The 22,330-nt window shown below is 35.5% G+C and overlaps 3 protein-coding genes across 6 annotated transcripts; 2 read left to right on the forward strand and 1 right to left on the reverse strand.

Annotated features, from left to right (window-relative positions):
- Positions 1-27: 27 nt before the first annotated feature.
- On the forward strand, positions 28-9,120 carry Strip (striatin interacting protein). The gene is made up of 12 exons (XM_046628650.2): positions 28-395; positions 975-1,091; positions 1,280-1,563; positions 1,706-1,884; positions 2,096-2,409; positions 4,815-5,028; positions 5,120-5,277; positions 5,856-6,100; positions 6,224-6,451; positions 6,595-6,766; positions 6,902-7,106; positions 7,190-9,120. The coding sequence occupies exons 1-12, from the start codon at positions 291-293 to the stop codon at positions 7,453-7,455; spliced, it is 2,487 nt and encodes an 828-aa protein (XP_046484606.1). The 5' UTR covers positions 28-290; the 3' UTR covers positions 7,456-9,120.
- On the reverse strand, positions 8,546-20,349 carry Zw (glucose-6-phosphate 1-dehydrogenase Zw). Of its 2 annotated transcripts, none has more exons than XM_046628654.2 (8): positions 20,213-20,349; positions 11,557-11,681; positions 11,112-11,476; positions 10,660-11,028; positions 10,347-10,576; positions 10,007-10,212; positions 9,747-9,907; positions 8,546-9,599 (listed from the first exon to the last, which is right to left on the reverse strand). In XM_046628654.2, exons 1-8 carry the CDS (start codon positions 20,229-20,231, stop codon positions 9,500-9,502), a joined length of 1,575 nt encoding a protein of 524 aa, XP_046484610.1. In that variant the 5' UTR covers positions 20,232-20,349; the 3' UTR covers positions 8,546-9,499. The 2 variants fall into 2 exon arrangements, with proteins under 2 accessions (XP_046484610.1, XP_046484611.1); XM_046628655.2 differs by lacking the exon at positions 20,213-20,349 and adding an exon at positions 14,402-14,549.
- Positions 20,213-22,204, forward strand: LOC124220166 (small ribosomal subunit protein mS37). Of its 3 annotated transcripts, none has more exons than XM_046628665.1 (3): positions 20,213-20,344; positions 21,526-21,659; positions 21,850-22,204. In XM_046628665.1, the coding sequence occupies exons 2-3, from the start codon at positions 21,536-21,538 to the stop codon at positions 22,080-22,082; spliced, it is 357 nt and encodes a 118-aa protein (XP_046484621.1). In that variant the 5' UTR covers positions 20,213-20,344; positions 21,526-21,535; the 3' UTR covers positions 22,083-22,204. The 3 variants fall into 3 exon arrangements, with proteins under 3 accessions (XP_046484621.1, XP_046484620.1, XP_046484619.1); XM_046628664.2 differs by lacking the exon at positions 20,213-20,344 and adding an exon at positions 20,425-20,560; XM_046628663.2 differs by lacking the exon at positions 20,213-20,344 and adding an exon at positions 21,096-21,247.
- The last annotated feature ends 126 nt before the right edge of the window (positions 22,205-22,330 follow it).

Below are 22,330 nucleotides of genomic sequence, written 5' to 3' on the forward strand. Positions count from 1 at the left end.
TGCGATGAACCTAGATATGTAAGTTAACAATAGATGTTGGAACGAACAGCGAACAATCCTGTAGAAGGAATAAACAAGGAACAATAAATAGTGATATTAACCGTCTCAAGTCTATGGTATTAACGCAGGGAAAGCGTTAAGTGAAGAAAAAGATTGTGAATTGTGACCCAAGATAGAAGATTTTTGATCACCGCGCTATCGGTTTTCTAAACATTTATGTGACATGTTGTATGTTTTAAAAACAATAAAAACTAGGGACGACAACGTACAGCTGTTTAGGAAGATAGACTATGGCGTCATTTACGTTCGACACGAATTTTAACGAAAAGGGCCCCGTAATAACGCCTCGAAAATATCGTGAACTTAAGCACCAACCGAACAAAGATTATTCCGAAGTAAGTGCTCTACTTATTAATTAATTCGTTGGAAAATAGCGGTTTGTTTCTCAGAAAATTTCACTATCACTTCTCGTGCAACCTAAACCTAACCTTGTATTCATTGTATTTATGCCAAAGGTAGTCGGCCGCAATAGAATTTCAGTGATACGCGACCGCTGATTGTCAGTCAACTAGTTAGCAAAAAATTGATTCATGAATCCCTAAATTTCAGTACGATTTTCCATTTCATTTCAATTAGACTGTAATCCCGTTTTATTGATATTGTGACAAAATCCATGCAATCCACACACATGGTAGCTTAAAATGCACCGATTATGTTATAAGGGAAGTCCGAAATATCTCTCTTCGGATCATATGTCTATGACAAACTTCTAAATTGATATCGAACAATTTCTCATAAGTTTGAAATAGTTTTCAGACATTTCTAAACCTTTTTTGGTACATGTTGTGACCATTTAAAAGTGACATGATATTTAACAGCAATTAGCCCGGATCCTCCAAGCTTTATTATGACCAGATCTCACTGCTCAAGTTATCAGTGCAAAGTCTTCATCTTTATACTTATTATTCTTTCAGGATGACTACGAAACTCCTGACTTGGATTTCGTCTATGACGATGCTGACACCCATGCCAATGAAATTGCAGAGCTGTATAGTTATACAGAAAAACATGAGCTCATGTATAATCTTAAAGTAATATATCTTCACTTTGAACGTATAAATATTGAATTAGATTTAGATTATGAAATGATGGATGAAACTATAAATCAAATCATGGCTCTTTTTTAAAGTAGATATATATGCAAAATACACATCTCAATTTTTGAATCAATGCAAATGTTGGTTATTATTTTGAATATTTTTTGCAACCATTGCTTCAGGCATTTGAAGAGCAGATGGAACAGTACAAACTGCAACCTTGGTGGCAAACACATCCAACCTCACAGCAGAGATCTATAATTTACAAGCTGCTGGACCAGCTTGAAGTGTCGAATAAGCAGATCAGAATGAAAGCTGCCTGTGCAATTCTCTACCTGGCTCAAGGATCCTGGGCAGAAGTACAGTCAGACAAGGAACAACAGGACTGGACGAGGACGAATGTCATGCTGCTGTACGAGGCTGGAGTCTTTCCAGCATTTGTGGAATTGCTCAACATCGAGATTGAGTCAGTTTGCTAGCTTTTTTAAACTCATAGTCTTTCCTCTGTGCGTCGTTTTTGTACCTGGTGGTAAATTTTATAATTACAATGGGATCCAGGAAGGCTCAGGCTATTACCAATATTATTATGCTTGCCTTTTCATTTCTAGAAACAGTGCAGCGGCTACGTCAGCTTCACGGAAGTTGGCTGTGAGTTTGGCGGATTCCGTTGACCTCAGAGTGATTCTATCTGTTCTCTACATCATTACCGAAGTGATGAGGGTCGAGGCTCTTGACATAGAGAAGAGTCCTTACAAAAAAAATGTTGAAGCTTTTAAGGAAGAACTCAGTACGTCAAATTCTTGAATTTCTCTACTCAATTTTCAAACCAACAATCTGTTCCTTCCTCTAATATTTCTTCTGTCTTTTGTTTTGACAATCTTTTCTTACAGTTCTTATTGTCCATCATAATTAAAAATACACCATACTCTGATTGCATAAACCTTTCTTAGACTGCTATAAGTGCTACAAAAGTGTTTTTATTTTCATTCTGTATATAGTAAATCCATACGGAGAAGAATTACTGGCGGTGAAACTTCTCGGAATGGCAACACGGTTTTGTAGCGGTTCGGCGTCACATTTCCCCATGAAAAAGGTCCTTCTGCTTCTCTGGAAAGTTATCCTAGTGTCGCTTGGTGGCATTGAAACTTTAAGGGAATTGAAAGCCAATTACAGAGCGGAAGCTGGATTGGATATTCAGGAGGAAGACACGATAGAAATCGCCAAGGGAATGAGATCTTGTTCGCCACCTGCTAGCGCCGCTGATCTGCTTGAAACACAGAATCAGAAAAGAAGCGGTCGATCTTTCCGTAGAGTAAGTTTTTTCATTCTACTTACCTTTGATTATTCTTCGGTTATGTGCTGTATACTCCTTCTTCTTGAGCTGATAAGCAGATCCGTTTGGTCTTTTGGTCATGTGGACTTTGAGCGTATAAATCAGATGCAATGTGATCATTGAGCGAACTAGGTCTTGCAAACGTGCGTTGTTGATATTCCTGTATAAGCTACCTGTTTTACTTAATCCTTAAAGAACACATAATGTTCGAAGTGAAAACTTATAATAAGCAATCGAAAGGCTTCGTATGATTTTAGTCAATCTATATATTTGATATTCTCAACAAGTTGTTTATACGAATACAATAATCTTCGTATTAATTGGAACAAAAAAGCAATTCATAATCTTATATAAAATGTAGAAATAACAGAAACTTTGATAAACCATATAGGCTAAATAATATACGGAGTCTGTATGGATTATGCATCGGAAACTTTAATTTACCATCTGCAAATATTCAATAATTTGGTTTACATCTTTTTGCTGTTTTATAACTGTCGGCTTGCCATTCACCCTTTCTTCTATCAATGATATTGTCGCATGTTTCCCATCATGTCTATAGGTGCTTACGAGTAAATCGTAAGATATTCCTGCATGTGACAACTGTCTCATTACGTTCTGTGATACGAAACCGTTCAATGGTCGAAGCGTTTTTAACATTCCTGCAACTGTCTCATTGTCCCAGAATCTTTCTAAAGCTGCTGAAAAACTTTTCCAACTGGTTAAAATTTCTTCCTCAGATAAATAGCATCTGGTTAGCTCTTCCAATAGATAAACATCATCAAGTGCATTATCAGGTCCTCCAGGTCTCCCAACTAATTTTCTGTCTGCCATGTCATGTAACTTGATACTTTTGTCTGGAAATTCTCTTTTGAAAAGCGGTAGCGTGTCTGCAAAACCGTCGATAATTTCATCAGCTTTCTTCAGAACGCCTGCATTTCTCATAGCCCGAAACAAGCGAGGTGCGTCGAATTTAAAACAGTTGTGCGCAACCAAAACACAAGGTCTTCCGAAGTTTTGAAGATACATAAGCATATTTATAATCACTCTGGATAAAGGATATGATCGCACCCTTTTTCCATTCAGCAGTAGTTTTCCATCCACATTACTAAGACCAGTTAATTGAGTTGCCATCCAGGTCACCTTTTGAGTGGAATTAATGTATTCGTTGAATACAGCATTACTACACTTCATCGCAATTTGCAAAATGTCGCACGACCTTCCCAAACCAGCAGTCTTAAGGTCAAAGTAGACCAAACATTCTTTATCATGTCCCATGGCAATTTTTCGTAAAACCACTGATGTATGCTGTGAACATATTAATAAATACAATTTTTATTTTTTTATTTCTGTGTCCTGACAATTGATCCGTTCTTGGTTGCGAATTCTTTTCTGAACAACTGTTAACACCATTGATGAGGTATAAATCTCAATTCTTGTCCAAACTTCACGATTTCAGAGTTGTTTGTAACTAAATATTTTCAGAATAATACGCAAGACTTTCGAAAAAATAGTTCATAGCGGTTTTTTTTTCAGAAACTTCCATATCCGTAGTTTAAATAACAACAAACTGTAGCATGTAACAAGTCCTTGGTAGTTTAGAAAAAAAAAATTGATCACAGGGTTGTACAGATATTTTTAGACAAATTTTTAGGAAAATTGTCAGTTTTTGTAACAATAAAAGCAAAGGAAATGATTCCAGAAAAGAATTGTTCCACTTCGACCTATTTTAGTTTATCACATATCGAATTTTGAACGTATTTACCCGAAAATAAGATGTTCCCGAATATAAGACGTATCCGTTTTCAAAGATGTTACATTAGAAAACAAATCCTTACACTAGTCATATACGTGCGACACAATCATAATGCTTTGCTCGTAAGCGCTGCTGGGTAAAGGCAATCTCTGAACACTGTCTCTCTCGTTCTGCGCTGTGATTGGCTAAGCGCGCTTCACGAGCCAATCACAGCACAGAGCGAGAGGTATAGTGCAGTGGTGCATATCTATGCATGACCTATTACCTCGATGAGAACAACGCGCGGTATTCGAAACCATTCTGTACTGACTAAGCATCACCCACAACCGGACTTACAGCTATTCACTATTTTATAAAACCCAGACAGCTGATTAGATATAATTGTTTTTTAGTGAAATAGATGTTCAAGTGGTGAAACTGTACAAATAGTTCACTGATTGTTGTGTTTTCGTTATAATAAAACTTCGTAATGTAGTACTATCATTTTGTGTTCCTGAGAGCGTCCACCATACCTTCCTCTCTTCAGCCTAGCCAAGATAAGAATTTACTTGTATATTCTGGGCTTGACATATTCGGCTTTCAACACTACTCAATATAGTGAATATTTATCAACTACCTACTCTTACAGATGCTGATGAAACAGAGTTCATTGGACGAGCCAGAACTGGTGATAGACTTGGACGGCGCCAGGGGAAATTCGGGACTCACGGGTAACGAAGGTGACAGAGAAATGAACGAGTACGAAGAGCAGCAAGGGTTTGAGGATCAATTCCAGTTCTCAACTCCCCAACATAATCAGACTGAGTCAAGATCGAGTACTCCAGAATCTACAAAAGCAAAAGGTAGAATAAATCGAATGAAATAAAAATTAAGTTAGATGTAACATTACTGACTCTAATTGTTTCATTGATTTCACTTCATTTGACAAAATAGTGGGACTTCCATGGATTCCTAAAGTAAGACAAAAGGATGTAGACACATTTCTTGCTGTTTCTAGAATGAAATTCGTCGGTTATAAATTGCAAGGAGATCGTGAAAGCTTGGCTGGCCTACCACAGCCCATTCACGAAGGCGTAAACATTCTAAAAAAGGTTCGTTAATAAATTAATTAAAATCATTTTGTGCCCTACTACACTTTAGATAGAATAAGAGTATTTTTTTCCTTGAAATCATTTGTTTAGTTAAATTTGTAAAATATACTATGTAATTTTATGTACTTACAGATCTCATTTGATAGGTTTGATTTCAAGACTACAAATATTGACAGTTGCTTAAATTTCACTTCATTGGAATATACAACGTATAAGAGCTCTTATATCTCTTTTATCTATGACGATTACTAGATCAGAAAGGGGGGCAAAACGGGTGATTTCACCCCTTGTAACATTACGTACAATTTCTTACAGAATATAACTGAATTGTCAGATTATATAATTCGAATGTATGTCGATATATGTTGTGCTGTTATGTGATGTAGAAGTATTTAGAAATTATTTGACAATAGAAGTATGTTACTATCAAAATTGTCTGCTGACATGCAACAAATATTTTTTACCAATGTTTTTCAATATTTTCAAACATAGTAATAAACTTGATTGCTCACATTTCCAAAATTCGTATTTCTATTGTGGACGCTAGCAGGTAATTTCGATTGTTTTCTCGTGTTTAGCACATGTACACGTCCCTGGCTGAAATACAGATTCAAAAGGAAGAAGAAATGGCTAGAAATCCGATGAGTACACCTGAGCCGATGCCGCGTCAGACACCGACTGAAATCTTATACCAAGCAATTCTGGCTAATCTTCCGCAGTATAAAATCGCGCTCTTAAAGATACTGCTAGCAGCTGCACCGACGAGCAAAGCCAAAACCGACACAATTAACATTGTGGCTGACGTTCTGCCGGAAGAAATGCCGTAAGATTATGAATTGAAAAAAAATAATTTTTTTTTTTAAGTGCCGTATCAAGTGTTGTAAGTTGGATAAAAATAGAATCTCAAACACGCTTCTAATACTCAAAATCATCTTTGTTCCTACAGAATAACTGTACTGCAATCAATGAAGCTGGGAATTGACGTCAGTCGTCACAAAGAAATAATCGTTAAGGCCGTATCAGCGATATTGCTATTGCTGTTGAAACACTTTAAGCTGAACCATGTTTATCAGTTCGAATTTATGTCCCAGCATCTGGTATTCGCAAACTGTATACCTTTGGTTTTGAAATTTTTGAATCAGAACGTGATGACTTACATCGAAGCGGAAAACTTGTGAGTTATATTTTTTCCTCGTTGTAAAGTCACCACCTGAAACATTCGTTCAATTAATATAAGAGCCCTGTTGAGAATATTTCTTTGCGTTACTCATCATCAATTATGCAATCAACTTTTCACGTTTTTCTTTCACTTTTCAGTATCCCAATCTTAGATTTCCCCTCCTGCGTAATTGGAGATCAGCCCGAACTTACTGCAGAAACACTTGAAATTGGGGATGGAAAGCCTTACTGCTGGCGCAACATATTTTCCTGTATAAATCTCTTGAGAATTCTAAACAAACTTACTAAATGGAAGCATAGCAGAATAATGGTGCGATTTTATAAGTTCGTTCTTTTAGCAAATCTCGATAATGAGAACACAGTCGATCAGCCTCGTTTAGTCTTGTACTTTTCATTTCAATATATAGCGAAATTTCACACATTTTACGTTATAATTCTGCCTTAGATGCTCGTGGTGTTTAAATCCGCGCCAATATTGAAGCGCACTTTGAAAGTGAGACACGGAATGATGCAGCTGTACGTTTTGAAGCTTTTAAAAATGCAGACTAAATACCTAGGCAGGCAATGGCGAAAATCGAATATGAAAACGATCAGTGCGATTTACGGCAAAGTCAGACATCGCCTGAACGACGATTGGGCTTATGGGAATGGTATAGAAAATTTTCAACCACGGATTGACCGAGTATCGATGGACGAAACACCGTTTTTTCATTACTCGATTAATGTTTTTTAGATCTTGAGGCAAGACCGTGGGATTTCCAGGAGGAAGAGTGCGCGTTGCGCGCTTGTGTAGATCGCTTCAATAACCGTCGTTACACAAACAACGTTAGAGACAAGGAGATGGAACCGATGGATACGTTTGTCACGTCGGTTTTAGGTTCGGATGTTGAACTCACAGAAGAATTCAAACAACACTACGAGTTGTGGTTACAGCAGGAGGTTTTCCAAGCCAGCATTAATTGGGACGAATTGTTACAGTCCTCAAACTATGAGGTGTAAGAATTAAATTATCAATTAAATTATATTCATTAAAAACAATTACTTATTGATATAAATCTTGGCATTCGTGCAAATAAATCGTAGGTCATAGGTCGTCATTGAAATTCACGTAATCCTGTGTATGGCTAGTCTGGGGTCAAAGAATCCCTGTAACAAGTCTTTTGTTTTTCAGTTGTAAATATTACATAATAATCAATACCTAGTATTATTTACATCCATGTATGTATAATGTATATTTAAGTTCAACAGTCGACCCGAAACTTATAATCCGACCGACCCTGTATCATAACCGACTTTGTGATTTTCTGTTATTCCAGTTTTTCTGAATTGTTATTATTATTATTAATCTTTATAATCATATCAACTGATTCAACTATCGCGACCGTCTCCTAACGATTCATGTTTATTGTTCCTCCTTTCTCAGCTTTTAAATGTACTCAGATGACAAAATTTCACGACAAAATTATTTTCTGGTTTTCTAAAAGTATCTTGAAAGTCGTAGTTACCGACACGTTAATGTTGATTGCAAAAAAAAGTAATATTGTTATTATTTGTTTCTTCTGTATTAGCTTTATCTTTTAATTATCCAATTTACCACTGCTCCGGTGTTAAAACCAGAAATTCGTCTATCGATCTTTCATATTTTTCAGTAGTGCATAATTACATATATCTAAACGCATCAAATTCATGGGGCAGTTTTCTTTTTGACTAAATTGTTTGACATGATTTACAACTGAAATTTTCTTTTTTTTTTTTCCTGTACAAGTATTTAATTTATGTACACAATAAGGAAAATGAACTAAACTCCGTATTCCGTATAATTAATTCGAATTATTCGTCATCTGCGAGTAGGCGTGCACACGGGACGTGCATGTATATTATACCTATATATTTGTAACTTGATAAATTTTACAATAAATCGTGGAAACATATTAATTGAATAAAATAAAGCAAACTTACAGTAAATTTATGGTATTTTTTTCTTGTGCCGTATTACGCGTACAACATTTGGCAGACGATAAAATTAATATTTCTCACGTACTTATAAGTAAGTATTTGCTGTTAGATCGCAAGGGGGTAATATTTATCATTTATAATACATAAATCGCTGGATTTATTTTCAATCTTTGAACTTTCAGGATTTTTATTTATTTAACATATAGTAATAGTCTCGTCTCATTGCAATTGGTCCACACAAGTCTCACATAGACGATGATAGTTAAATAGAAACAACCGAAATTTGTGTACCTTATTTATTATAAACATTCTGTGCTCAGAGTAAATGTTAAGATTATGGGTGACGGAATGTAACGTAGATTGTTCCTTTGGAGTTTGTAATAATCTTACGTACTTAGTGAGTATTAAGTTTGCCAGTATTCATCATTTTGCTTAATTTTTCCGTTGCGTAAATATTTTTCTCTACTTTACTCAACAATTTTATTGCGCATCACAGATGATCAAGTTATTGCATTCTTTTCGAAAGTTTTTTTTTCGTTTTTACAATAATGATTAACAATAACATAGCCTAATAATTATGAAATATTTAAATATGTATAAAAAATATTGTACATTATTTGTTGTCGTGGTAGGATGCATGATTTCAACTATAATGTTGATTAATTTTATTGTTTATGGCTCGTTTATGTTGAATTGATCCTTATGTAACGCTTGAAAAAAAAACGATCTATGGAATGATTTGTTTATACCGGGAAGAAATGTGCATAAAATAAAGAAATGAAAAATTCGTTGTATTTTAAGTAAACATGATTACAAAAACACCATTTTGAGCAAGCTAGGAAATAGTTTCCAGGAATGATTTTAGAATTGTATAAACGTCAATTGTGGAACGAAGGAATATAAATATTAAAAAAAAAATTGGATGAAAAATAATCCGGGTCAAGTCTAGTTGTAATTTATCGGATCTATAATTGTTTTTTGCTTGATTCGAGATTTATTTCGTTGATTGTTAAAATTTTTACGGCGCGCCGACAACATTTCCTTTACTAATAAAATATTACGATTTGTGATAAAACTGGCGATTTAATTACTGATGATCAGGTTTCACCCACTTATAGGAACCATAGTACTTGAAATTGTTTTCCTTCGCTTTTTCGTTAGCTTCCTTGGGTCCTCGTGATCCGTATCTAAAGAATTGTAGAAAATTTATACCAATACATAAAATTTTTAAATTATAACTATCCATTGTTAATATTAAATCAAGTTTCAGGGCGATTAAGTTGGGAAAACTTCTTTCCTCGTCTTGTTCTGTGATCTATAAGCATTCTACATACTCGTAAGGTATCGGCTGGATGTTTTCCTTTTCAATCCGATGAAGTAACGGCGTGAAAATTCTCCAAGCTTCGGCGAGTTCATCACTCCTTACAAAGTGCATTTGCGAACCGCAGAATACGTCTAAAATTAGTCTTTCATATGCATCGGGCAGCTTGAGCTCCTAAAATCAGAATCGCGAGGATTAATAAATATCGTTAAAGTTTTTCTCATGTCAATCCAGTTTCCAAGTAGAAATTAGTAATGGGAAATGTTTATGCACCTTGTATCTACTGCCGTAGGTCAAATCCAACTCAGTTTCCTCCATGTCAAATGTTATGCCCGGAGATTTGGTCATCATTTTAATATAAATTGCTTCTCCAGGCTGCAACCTTATCACCAATTCATTTCTCTTTGGCTTACCATCGAATATATCTCCAGGCACATCTCTGTACTGAATTCGAACCTCTGCTTTGCGCTCATTCAATGCTGAGATAAAAAATTCTGTCAGTTATCACACAGTGTCGATCTCCTTGAAGGCGATATTATTACCTCTGACGGTCAAATTCATTTTTTCAATTAGAGTACGATGACTGCTTATCAAGAATTCGAGAGGTTCCTACCTTTTCCACACCTCAGGATGAACGGCACGTCGTCCCATCTTTCGTTGTTAATTTTTACAACCGCCATGGCATAGGTTGGGGTGTTTGAACCAGCAGGAACGGTAGGATCGTCCAGGTATCCCATTCTGGCATCGGGAACGTCGGAGTTGGGATTGCCAACATACTGACCGAGCACAACGTCGTCCAATTCGAGGGGACTTATGCATCGCAATACCTTGACTTTCTCATCTCTGATCATGTGAAATGGAAAAAAATAATCATGAAAAATTCCACTACACAAAGTAATCAAAATTGACGAATAAAAAATGCTAACCTAATGTCATCCGGATGGCAAGAAGCGGGTTTCTCCATCGCCACCAGGGATAGTATCTGAAGAAGGTGATTTTGCATGACGTCTCTTATGATGCCGAACTCGTCGAAGTACCCGCCTCTTCCCTGAGTCCCAAACGGCTCTTTGAAAGAAATCTGAACCGAAGCTACGCTGTCCCTGTTCCAAGTTGGGCTGAATATCCTGTTCCCAAACCTCAGTGTCATCAAATTCTGCACCATTTCTTTACCCAGGTAGTGATCTATCCGGTACATTTGTTCCTCCTTGAAGAGCGATGCAAGGTGGTTAGAAAGTTGCTCAGACGAGGCGGCGTCACGTCCAAACGGTTTTTCTATAATTATCCTTGTCCAGCCTCTGGGAAATAACGATGAAAATCATTTTATTTTCGAACATAATTGTCATGAAAATATTAATAGTGTTAATTCCACTTTGCTCACTTTCCGGCCATGCAGGTACTCCTGATGTGTGATGTGGATTCTTCGAAAACAGAGGGAGGCAGAGCCAAATAAAAAAGTCTGTGAGCAGCGGCAGGTTTTTCAAATTTCTCGAGTTCCTGATTAAGCAGTTCGAAGTCTCGTCTCACATCGTATTTTCCAGAAACGTAATGATTCAAAGACCAAAATTCCTCATACTTTCCAGCTTCCTCAGGCTTGACATTCATATACTTGTGGCAGTTTTCCCTAATGCTTTTCACTGTCAATTTACTGCGCGAGTATCCAAAGAATGTCGTCGTTTTTGGCAACAGGTTGTCCCTGAACAGCCACCACAAAGTTGGATAGATCTTCTTCTTCGCCAAGTCACCCTAAATTTTTAATGATTCACAATAATTTAAATAATTTCTATCGTATTTCAAGAATAATAATATAGATTACGTAAACTCACAGATGCTCCAAGTATTACAAAAATATGAGGTATCGAGCCGTCAAAGTGTGTTCCTTCCAGGTGATCCATCGTAGCGGATTTCAAAGACTGCCTGATGAAAGCTAGACTTTGCTCAGTCGTTGTTTCTGCAACAGAAGACAGAAAATCAGTAACGATTATTTACCTGAACATTTATTCAAGGTTTGAAACTGCTCGGTAACATTCTTCACTATAATAAAAAAGTAAAACTTTCATGTTTCTTAGCCAACTTACAATAGGGATGATATTTGAAATGCATTGCAAAACATTTTTATGCTTCAAAATTTTTCATGTAAAAGAAGATAAAATCTAATGTTATATTGTTAATTATAATGTATAAGGTAAATGAAAATCATGGTTGTTTTTAAATAATGGCTTCCACGTATCGTCGATTATGTAATAAGCAGAAAAAAACGAAATGTTTCTCTATCAGGTAAGTATGAACTACCATTTAACAAAGCCTGAAATCATTATCAGGCACAGTTTGTTTTATCGGAAATCAATTACTTGAGTACACAATATTTACAAGAGATGCCAAGGGATAATTATTTAATGTTGTGTATTTTAAATAAGCTGGAAATGAGTTTCGTCAATATCACGATTTTTGTTGCAAAACTATTAGCAGGACTTCAAGGGCGTACAATTACAATAGTAATACCAAAATATGACCATTAGCTGTTTACTTTAGACCATTAAACCTTCAATCTTACGCAAATTAATCATGTAAAATAACAACGGTAATAACATAGAAGTACATAACTATAAAATGTTTGATCAAGGGAACACAGAGTTTGTTAAAAATTCACATCCGCCGCAATATAAAACGTCTATAGATAAAATGAATAATTAAGTCTGTGATAAAGACTTAATGACTCTCTTGAAACATCAATCATAAATCCAATCTTCAACTGCCTTCAAGCATTGCAGAGTTTTTAGTTTGCAATCAGTAATTTCACTGGCGATTTTTTTTTTTTTTTTTTTACAGAATGAGTAATCATTCTTTTTTTGTCCCAATGCAATTATTGGCAAGATTTGCGATTTGTAAAAGTAACAATGACAAAATTAACTCTGAGAGAAAATTTGTTCGACGCGTTTTAGATGGGAATTCGAATGTTTGAATTATAAAAGAAAAATTCGATCCACGATCAATTCAACATCAATATTTATTATTCGACAATATGCTGATATAATAATAGATAGATGAAGTTTTACTTATCGTTAGACAAAGAGAAATCAATCGTACGATTCCGAATCTTGTGACAGCACTTTTATGAAATAATAGGTAGCTGTGTTTATTTATTATTAAGAATACAAACAAATATCATAGTCATAGACGATTAAGAATTCACCGAGAAAATTTTCGGTGACGTCTTAAGACGACTTGAGTTATGTGTGTATAGGATATAGGAATTGCTTTATTAACTACAATGAATATTGCATGGGAAGCGATAGTCTGTTTTCTAATTTGCATTCGTCACTTACGCAATACGCATATAAATATTATACTTATTCGAGAATACGATTAGACCGCCTCATTTCGCGATATTCGAAATTCAAAATACGAATTCCACACACGTAACCTGCGTCCAAAACTCAAGTATATGTACATACAATGTAAAACAAAACACGCGTGCCTATTATAATTATGTACGGTGTAAAGAAAATCACGCTATGAAAGAAAACAAACCTCGAATTTTACAGAACTCTACAATTTAGGTACATATCTATAAAGTGTTAACTTTTGCCTCGTTTAATTGAAACAAAGTATACCGAATATGATCTTAAATCTAAACAAAGATCGATCGTCTTTTTTTTTTTAATCCTGACCCCTGATCGGATTTTAAATTTATTTGAATCGAAGAATAAGAATTAAATGAAAGAATCAAACCGAGATGCCAAAAGAAAACGAAAAAACGCATATCAAGCGTAGAAATTATTTTCGAACCACAACAAATATTTAGCCAACGTGTATCGGGCATTCCACCCAAATCACTAAACGGTTGACTGCGATAATTTTTAATTTCACCATCAATTTTTTCTACGTTATTACGACCTTTGGAAAGCTTCCAGACAAATTTTCAAATTTTTTGTAATCACTCGTCTTTACCCTATGATATTTTAACCCCATCTCAAAAATACCCAAATTCATGTTTGTGAAGCAAGAAAAAAAAAACGTGAAAAGCAACCGCTCGTGAAACAAAATTCTCATTCTTTTTTTTTCTACTGCACTTTTTAATTTCGTAACTCTGTTCGGTATGCGACTTTAAACGTGGATGTTAAAAAAATCAAGTCAACATTAAGCCTGTATTATATGGAGCATTCCATGACATTGCGATCAAGATTCTACATCGATGTCTCAGATTGGCTTTGTAATTTTTTGTATGAAAGTACGTAATGAAAAACGCAACCACAATTTTTTTCCGAATTTTTCGACTCAGCAACACTGAAGTACGATTTAAAAACTTGAAAAAAAAATAACCCCCACTTTCTTAAAACTGAAAAAATTCCTAAAAATCCTATTAAAAGTAAAAAATAATTTGACACCCATTAGAGATGGAGATTTCATAACTTCAAAAGATAAATAAGAAAAATTAAAAAAAAAAAAATTAAAAATTATCATTATTGGATTGCAATTTTGACATAACAATGAACACAAAAGCCAAATATATAGGTGTAATGTTGACTCGATTTTTTCTAACATTCACGTTTAAAATCGCGCGCCGACAAGAGTTACGAAATTGAAAAGTGCAATAGAAAAGAAGAAAGAGAATTTTTTTAAACCGAGTGATTGCTTTTGAATTCTTAAGATAACTTCCTTGATGCTCACAATCAGATCAGACGACACTCAGGTTTAAAATCGTGCGCGTTTGCCGGTAGCATCGAGGCGACTGAATTCGTACGCGCCAATTGTGCCCGGCGGTCGAATCAAAACCAATTTTTGCAAACTCATCCGGACGCTTCCGCATTAGACGATAATGAGATGAAGGATTATAAAATCGGCAAAAGACCGGGTTGTCCGACAGTCTGCAATCTCGCGATTGGTCGTTACCAAGTAATCGTAAACTAGCGTTTCTATTTGCGCATGCGCAACTGCGAATTGCTGTAACGAGTAGGAAACTCGCGATATTATTGTTATTCCAAAATTGTAAATGATGCATCAAATGGTATGGAAAAAAACATACGATGTAAAGGCGAACTTTGGACGAGAATATTGTAAGCCGTTTACGTATGATTAAGGTATATAAATATAATTATAATTGGAGGCTATATATTCCGCAGACTTCTTTTCAAGTAGATGGTTTTCAGTGATTGTTCCTTTTCCATTCTTGCAACGATATTCCTTGTTACAATCTTTCTCCAATCGTTAAAATCTTGAATTTTATCATCGAGCAAAGCTGCGTTACGTCAAATTTTGCACAGTGCAGTTATCAATGATAAGATTTACGATACTTCGATTAAAACTTAGGACAGAGCGTAATATTATGATTAATTGTTACTGGTGAGAGGAACCTATTTGTGGTAATTGTGACATAATTTCAAAGTTATAAGAAATTTGAAAGACGGTTCGTGTCTTCAGCGATTACGTAATATCTCTCTACGTATGCCTACATTGTTTGATCATAAAAATTAACTGCTTGCTACATCAGCGAATCTCATTTCCACTATATGAAATTATTTTACAACGCTTCGTTAAACCGATTTACAAGGTATCAGCTATCTTTCAAAAATCGTTAAAGCGGGAATAGATTTATATATAAAAAATCAAGTACGCGCTTAGCCGAGCTTGACTTACAAAGGATCTGAACGACGCGATACTTTCTCGAATATACGTATTAGAGATTTAGAGAGAAGTTAGTAACGTTGTCGTAACAAAAGATTGGGAAAAGTTTACTAGTTTTTTTTCAATTTTATAATGACTCAACGAACTAAGATTTCAAAACATGAATACCTCTTGCTTTCTTACGGTTAACTAAATTTCAGAAAATTTCAAAGTTGCGAAATAATGGTTTTTTCTTCAACACAAATTGTTCCAACAGCGTTACTATCTTCAACATGATGATTTCCTTCTATTTTACCTAATCGCAGAAGATCATCAGGACTGTTAAAATGAGCGTGGACTGATCCGTTCGATTTGCATTGATCAAGGTACGATTATTTCAATTTTCCATATTATCGTAAAGAGAAAATTTTCAATCTACGTTTTGCAAATAATTTATCAAAAAGTTTGAACTGAACATTAAATGACTGTAACCACATAACTTAAAATCAAATTTTTCACGTACATGTATATAAATTAATTTAGTACCGCGGTCGAAAGCGAAAATTAATTTTACCCAGAAGTCACCGTTAATTTACCCTGACAAAATAAAACAATAATTTACAAAAAAAAAGAAAACAAAAAAACGAATTGTTACAGTTGACTGTGATAACGGCGATTAATTAATCATATGTTTATTCAACTTTCGAGTATACGATTAGTGAGTGATTGTGTTGCACTCGTGTGTTTATATGATTAGAAAAATTGAAATAAAAAATGTACAGCCGATTATCTGTACGGTATACGAAAGCGTGAAACACGTGATAAGATATAGATTCACGATGTATGTACAGTATAGGCGTAGAGTTACATTACACACGTATAATATGATACGTTAATGTATATTGTAGACGAACCTAATCCGTAATTTCGAACTTGTGTAAAAATTTACATACACAATTTACATTTCGCAGTGTAGGTCAATAAATACATTGACATCTATAATCGTAACATTAACCTCAAGTTCACTGTCATCATCATCGCGTGAATCACACGTGATCTTATACTGCTAACCCCTGTAAGCTCAAAGAACTATAACAGATTTTATTTTTCAGAACACGCAAAGCTAAGAGAGAGAGAAAAAAAAATAGAGAATAGAAATTGCGTGGGAAATAGTATATTGTGTAACAAGGAGGTAAACTCGGCCTCTTCGAGCTCAACGTAAATTTGTAATGCGAGTCGCAAGTGAGCCTAAGACGAATATTGCGAATACGCGAGGCGAAAAGAGCGTTGCCTCCTTGTTGCACACGATTCTTTATATAACACGTGTATGTTACGCGTTCTTACGCGAAGCACGAAATTGAGGTTAGGGTCGCGTAACGTCAGATTAGTTCGCGGCCGCGCATGCGCGAAGTACAGAAAAGAACACTTTAACTCCTAGGACAAAAGTAGTCTTTTCAGTACTTCGCGCATGCGCATTCGCAGACTGACTCTACCGTCATAGAAACGGGTACTTTGAGTACGGAAAACACGCATGAAAAAACGCGTAGAACATGCTCGCGTTGTATAAAATCTGTTATAATCGGACTTGAAGATTTTTTCAGCCAATCCAATTATGTTCTCTTTTATACGTTAATAAAAACTACCGGATTTACTCATTTTGCTATTATAATTATAATTTGCCATTTACGATACGTAAGCTTGACCTCTAGCCGATGGCGATATGATATTGCGCATGCATTTCAAACGCGATGAAAGATCATGCAGGATATATTACAGAAAATAGAAATATTCGTCGTGTACCGCTTAATTCAAAGTGCACAGAACGTTTTGCATAAACAGATAAACCGCAAATCATTCCGGAATTTCCAACCACCAGATGTAAAAATCATTCGAGAAAATGACATGAACCGATTATACTAATCGCCAGATTTACACAAGTTTTAGTAAAAAAAATGGTTTTTTTCATCAACTAAGTAGATAAGATAGAAGAGTTTTGGAACACAGTTTTAGTATCACTTTGTAATCACTTTTTTTGAAGATAATATATTTTTTTTTTATATAAAGAGATTTGGAGAGCTTGAGGAGAGGAGGAGGAGGGGATAATGCGGTCTCTCTCTCTCTCTCTCTCTTTCTCTCTCCTGCATAAACGAGAGTAAAAAAATTAGATGTTTAAAAAAAAAGTGATAAAAACTGTGTTCCAAAACTCCAGGCTATGATATAACAGGATTTAGAGTTGGGATGACTGAATTAATGAATCATTAAAACTGAATGATTACTTCTCATCGTGTCAAAGGTGACGCTGGAACGATCCAACCGACGAACCGTGATGAACCAATTTTCAGCGATAAAACGAGAGAGAGATTACAGACTTCGAGGCGCTGGATGCAGTCACGCGATTTTTAAACTTATCTTTTTGCCGTTATTGTTGTTCCTCCGAACTCGGAAATTGGCCAATTACATGCCATAACGCGTTACATCCGCTCCAAATTATGCACTCAACATATAATTATCTTAAGAACAATCACGGATTTTTGATATCTTTGTTTTTTTTTTCTTGTTTTCGTTTGTTTTCATAAACGTTCATGTTTCTTATACTCGGAATATAATCTGAAATGAAAATAATTACCTGATGTTAGAAAGTAATCTTTACACGCTTGTTTGATAACGTGCAGAAATATTAACGATTGCCAAAAAAAAAAAAAATTGAGCCTCGCTAAATTATTTATTGAGGAAACCAAAATTCCATAGTAGTTATTAGAGCTGTGCGATGAATCGATTAATGATCGGTACCTTTGATTAATTGACGATTTCGATTGAATCGTTTTTTCCATTAATCAATGAATCGGACAAACGATCAAGCGAAAAAAACGATTAACCGCACAACACTCTAGTATTTATAGAATAATTATCAAATTCAAAGGATAAAAACATCATTGAGAAAAAGTCTAAATATTTTTCGGGACGTAGATTACATTTTATTTTATAAGTAGTCATAAGCTTGGAATAATTTCACGACTTGCAGAAGAACCCCGAATCGACCCTGATAGATTTTAGAAAAGGAACGCTGTGTTAGTGTGGTCTCGAAAGTCGCGCAACATTAGAACGAATAATAAATTTCTTTTCTCCTCTTTGCGTCACTATAATAAGCACGAAATTAGCTCAAATTTAATTTGTTTGGTTAATTTTTATTGAATTATAGTGTCATTCATGGTCAGTCCGAAGCAGAAATATTTTAAAAGCTTGACGCCCGATCGATTGCAAGAGACACACATTAATAAATAAATCGATAGGTAGATAAAGAAGCATAAATCCGGTTTGACGTATATTGCAAATAAGTATATATATATATATATATACGTATGGCATGAATATTGAATCATAACTCTCGTGTTCTGCAGCCCATGACACAAAACGAATGCTGCCGCGAGTTCTCAAGGTTCGTTAAGATTTGGGCATTACACTCAAACGGTTTTCGCCGTTCGAAGTTCGAATGTAACGTTTTGGGTGTGCTGCAATACGTGTATGCAAATATAATTGTGAAGTACGTATCTACGTAGATACGTAAGTTGAGCGTTACGAAAATCATTAATTAATTACACAGGTAAAAGAAGGCTTTTTTCATATCCACACAGGCACATCCACACGAGCAGACAACCCATGCTTTTTATGCAATATGTATAACATCCGTTCATTTAGGTACACATATTACATGGCTGACGTCATCGTACCGATTATACGAAGCATATGGATGCCGTACAATAAGGGGCTTAAGGGTCTCGATTTGTCAAACGGTTGCGAGCTCAGAAGTAATTTGAAATCAGCAACTCACGACGGCCCTTACAATTTGTATTAGACCAATCAGCGACGTCCTTGTCAAACTGGCGCGGCTTTACGTATCGATCTTTTGTCGCTCTTTAGCATAATCTGTACGATACGAAACGTGGTACCGAGCAGGTTTTCTAATCTTGTAAAACACTAATCGTTAATTGGTAAAGAATTTGTTTTCTCAATTAAACGTTGCTATCGGATTACAAGTATTACGTGTCGCATATAAGAGTCCAATTTTAACGTATACGTCCAACGCATAAATCTAATAAACTAATAGTATCATGATTGGATGAAAATTTCTTCCATCATCACGAAAATCACTAGTCACACTGATTATTCATCACTAGTGATAGTACAAATGTTCGAAACAGTTTACCAGCTATTATTTGACTCGTGATACGTAAAATTTTAAACCCTGGAATACGTGGCGTACACAGAATGCTAAAATAATGTAAAATGAGGGGGAGGAAGGGCGAAGTAAAAGCTTTAACTAAAGGGACATCAAATCCTATTTATCATCGCGTCACGTATCAGGTGCTTCTTTATTCGTCAATAAATTTGTTTCGATTTTCCGTTGCTGACTGGCGAATAACTCGCAAGTCACGCAGCTCCAAACATAAGAGATAATAATGATAGCGCGCTGAATCGAGAATATAAGGTAGACCCGTTATATTGTCAAGGTTATAAGCGCGTCGCGCGATAGTCGTTCGATATTTAAAAATTATAAGTCTATTTTTCATATTTTCTTCAATTTCCCGCCATCGCTGCATCGTTCAGCCAATCGGAATCGTTCCTCGAGCAATTAGCGAGTCCAATTGCAGTCCGAAAATGTGACAACTGAAAAATCGTCTATGACGAAGGCGGCGAATCATTGAAATACAACGCCATCCCCACTCTTGACTAATGATAAATCAACCAACGACGCGTGGTGACGATTGTATTGAATTATACGTTGTACTTTTAAATTCAAACGATTCAGGAACCGGATGTTAAAAAGAAAACGACATACGTTTTTCATATTTTCGTAATTAATATATTACAGTCACTCACCTCTCGTTGAGTTCGCCATTTTACAGTGATCTACGCCTGTTCAATTTCCTTTCACGTCGCTTATTCTTTTCTTCACTCAACAGCTATAATACACGGCGAGACTTTTCTGCCTTCGGACAGCCAGTTGTAGTTGTAAGTCGATATAATCTCTTCCGATACCCCAACACGCTCGCTCGCAGCCCGCGATTGACTGACTCGAATTGATACGAGTCGCGAATATTATATACCTATACGAAGTTAAGTAATCTGTAGTTGCTGTTCAGGTCGTGCTTATGTCATTCTGCGTATCGTGTATAAGCGACAGTTTCCCCAGATAGATGCGATCACTTCAGGAAAGTGTGGCGATTGGTACGTATGCACGTATTAACATATACGTGAAGGTGTAATGTGTATGGGAGGCTGGCCTCGCGACACTTCTATCCTTGTCCTTGAGGGCCTTGACCGGCATCGCCGTTCCTTTTGACCGTCAAATTTGCACGCAAAATTCGGTCAATTGTTATCCTGGCATTGCTATATGAATTCAAAGGATATCGATCGCAGTTTCTACGGAGCGGGAAATTAGAAAGCGATTTTGTATCACTTCGAAAATATTCTTTCCATACGCGATAGGTGAATAGATCTGTAATTATCAATGAATTCCAAGTAAACGTCGAGTCATTTGTCTCAAGCTAATGCCGTGGCTAATTTTTAGTCAAGAACACGTGGGCGCGGTCTTTTACTTTCTGCAGTGCTGTGAAGAACACTGATATCTATATATTCTATTCTTTTTATATATATATTTTATTCGACCGCTGATATATATATATGTGTGTGTGTATATATATATATATATATATATATACATATTTCATTATATATATAAAAATATATACCCCGTATATTAAAGAAGAACTATGACCGAAAACACATAAATTGTACATACAGCGCACTCTGTCGCCATTTTATAAAACTAGTAATTCGTGGTTTTCACTCCAGCAAAAGACGAAAATTTTGATTTCGGAACGAGTTTGAGGTTATATTCGATCTAATTTGAAGGTAACTCGTGTATTCGCTCGGATATTCGCATGAAAACATATCAACGGTTTGATCGACATTCAATTGACCGCACATTTTCTTCCATCTGACAATATTTAATTAAAATTTACTACGACGAAGAGAATTGATTTCACTATAACATAACCTTATTTGTAATACATTTATCGCGAAACGTTCGAAATTTAATTCAATGTCAATTTTTCAAAATTACATTAGTCATTAGACGGTATTGTTTTTTTCACACTATAAACTAGATTTAATTTCTTGTGTCAAATCAGGTTTGACGAGATGAAGATCACATCCCTGCTGAGAGGAGCTCGGACACCGCAAAATCCACTAAAGGTACCTTTTCAACCGATTCTCCCAATACATTTGAGAGACAAGGTATCCGGAAAAGGAGAGAAAACAGCAGGTTAGCAATTTTTCATAAATATTAGAATGTTTTTCGTGCATCTGAATATAATTGTTTACTTTTGAATCACAGTTTCGATTTTCTTTATTGTACGCAATCTCTTTTAACAACGAATTTGAATAGCAAAAATTTACGAAGTTAAAACACACTTCATAATCAGTTATGAAAATGATATCATTTTTTTTTACAGATGTTTCGTGTCTGCAGGAAATGGCCTTACTTTTTAGCTGTTTAGCAGAAAATGAATTCAAGGAGTCATTTTGTCCGAAAGAAGTAGAGAGTTTCCAGTCGTGCTACAAAACAAATTTGGCAAAAAGATTCCAAAAGAAACAGGAAGAAGCGCAAGGTGGCATTGGAAGAAATGTCGGATCCATATCATCAGCTACAGTTAATCGTCTTCTGCGACGATTTCCGTCTCTTTAAATATGCCTATAGACAATAAAACGAACGGGTAGTAACCATATTGTAAAGAATCTTAAGAGAGAGAAAAGAAAATCACTGTTAAATTTTTATCCAATAAATGATATTTCTCATGCCCAAGATAATTCGTTATTTGTGTCATGTTGAACGTACGTTCAAATTGTAACTTGCTGCGCGTAGTCATAAGTCGAGATATGCAGATACAAAAAGATTCCGCTTGTCATTCGTTTCTTTTTGTGGGTAATTTTATT

This window comes from Neodiprion pinetum, chromosome 5, assembly GCF_021155775.2.
Source record: "Neodiprion pinetum isolate iyNeoPine1 chromosome 5, iyNeoPine1.2, whole genome shotgun sequence".
NCBI classification, from domain to species: Eukaryota; Metazoa; Arthropoda; class Insecta; order Hymenoptera; family Diprionidae; genus Neodiprion; species Neodiprion pinetum.

Excerpts from the sequence above, each read along its gene's own strand:
- Strip (XM_046628650.2), top strand. The coding sequence starts at position 291 with ATGGCGTCATTTACGTTCGACACGAATTTTAACGAAAAGGGCCCCGTA. Across the intron at positions 2,410-4,814 it reads GCGGTCGATCTTTCCGTAGA|ATGCTGATGAAACAGAGTTC; the intron begins GTAAGTTTTTTC and ends CTACTCTTACAG. Across the intron at positions 6,767-6,901 it reads GGAAGCATAGCAGAATAATG|ATGCTCGTGGTGTTTAAATC; the intron begins GTGCGATTTTAT and ends ATTCTGCCTTAG.
- Zw (XM_046628654.2), bottom strand. Across the intron at positions 11,477-11,556 it reads TTGTAATACTTGGAGCATCT|GGTGACTTGGCGAAGAAGAA; the intron begins GTGAGTTTACGT and ends TTAAAAATTTAG. Across the intron at positions 10,577-10,659 it reads TGCCATCCGGATGACATTAG|AGATGAGAAAGTCAAGGTAT; the intron begins GTTAGCATTTTT and ends TCACATGATCAG.
- LOC124220166 (XM_046628665.1), top strand. The coding sequence starts at position 21,536 with ATGAAGATCACATCCCTGCTGAGAGGAGCTCGGACACCGCAAAATCCA. Across the intron at positions 21,660-21,849 it reads AAAAGGAGAGAAAACAGCAG|ATGTTTCGTGTCTGCAGGAA; the intron begins GTTAGCAATTTT and ends TTTTTTTTACAG.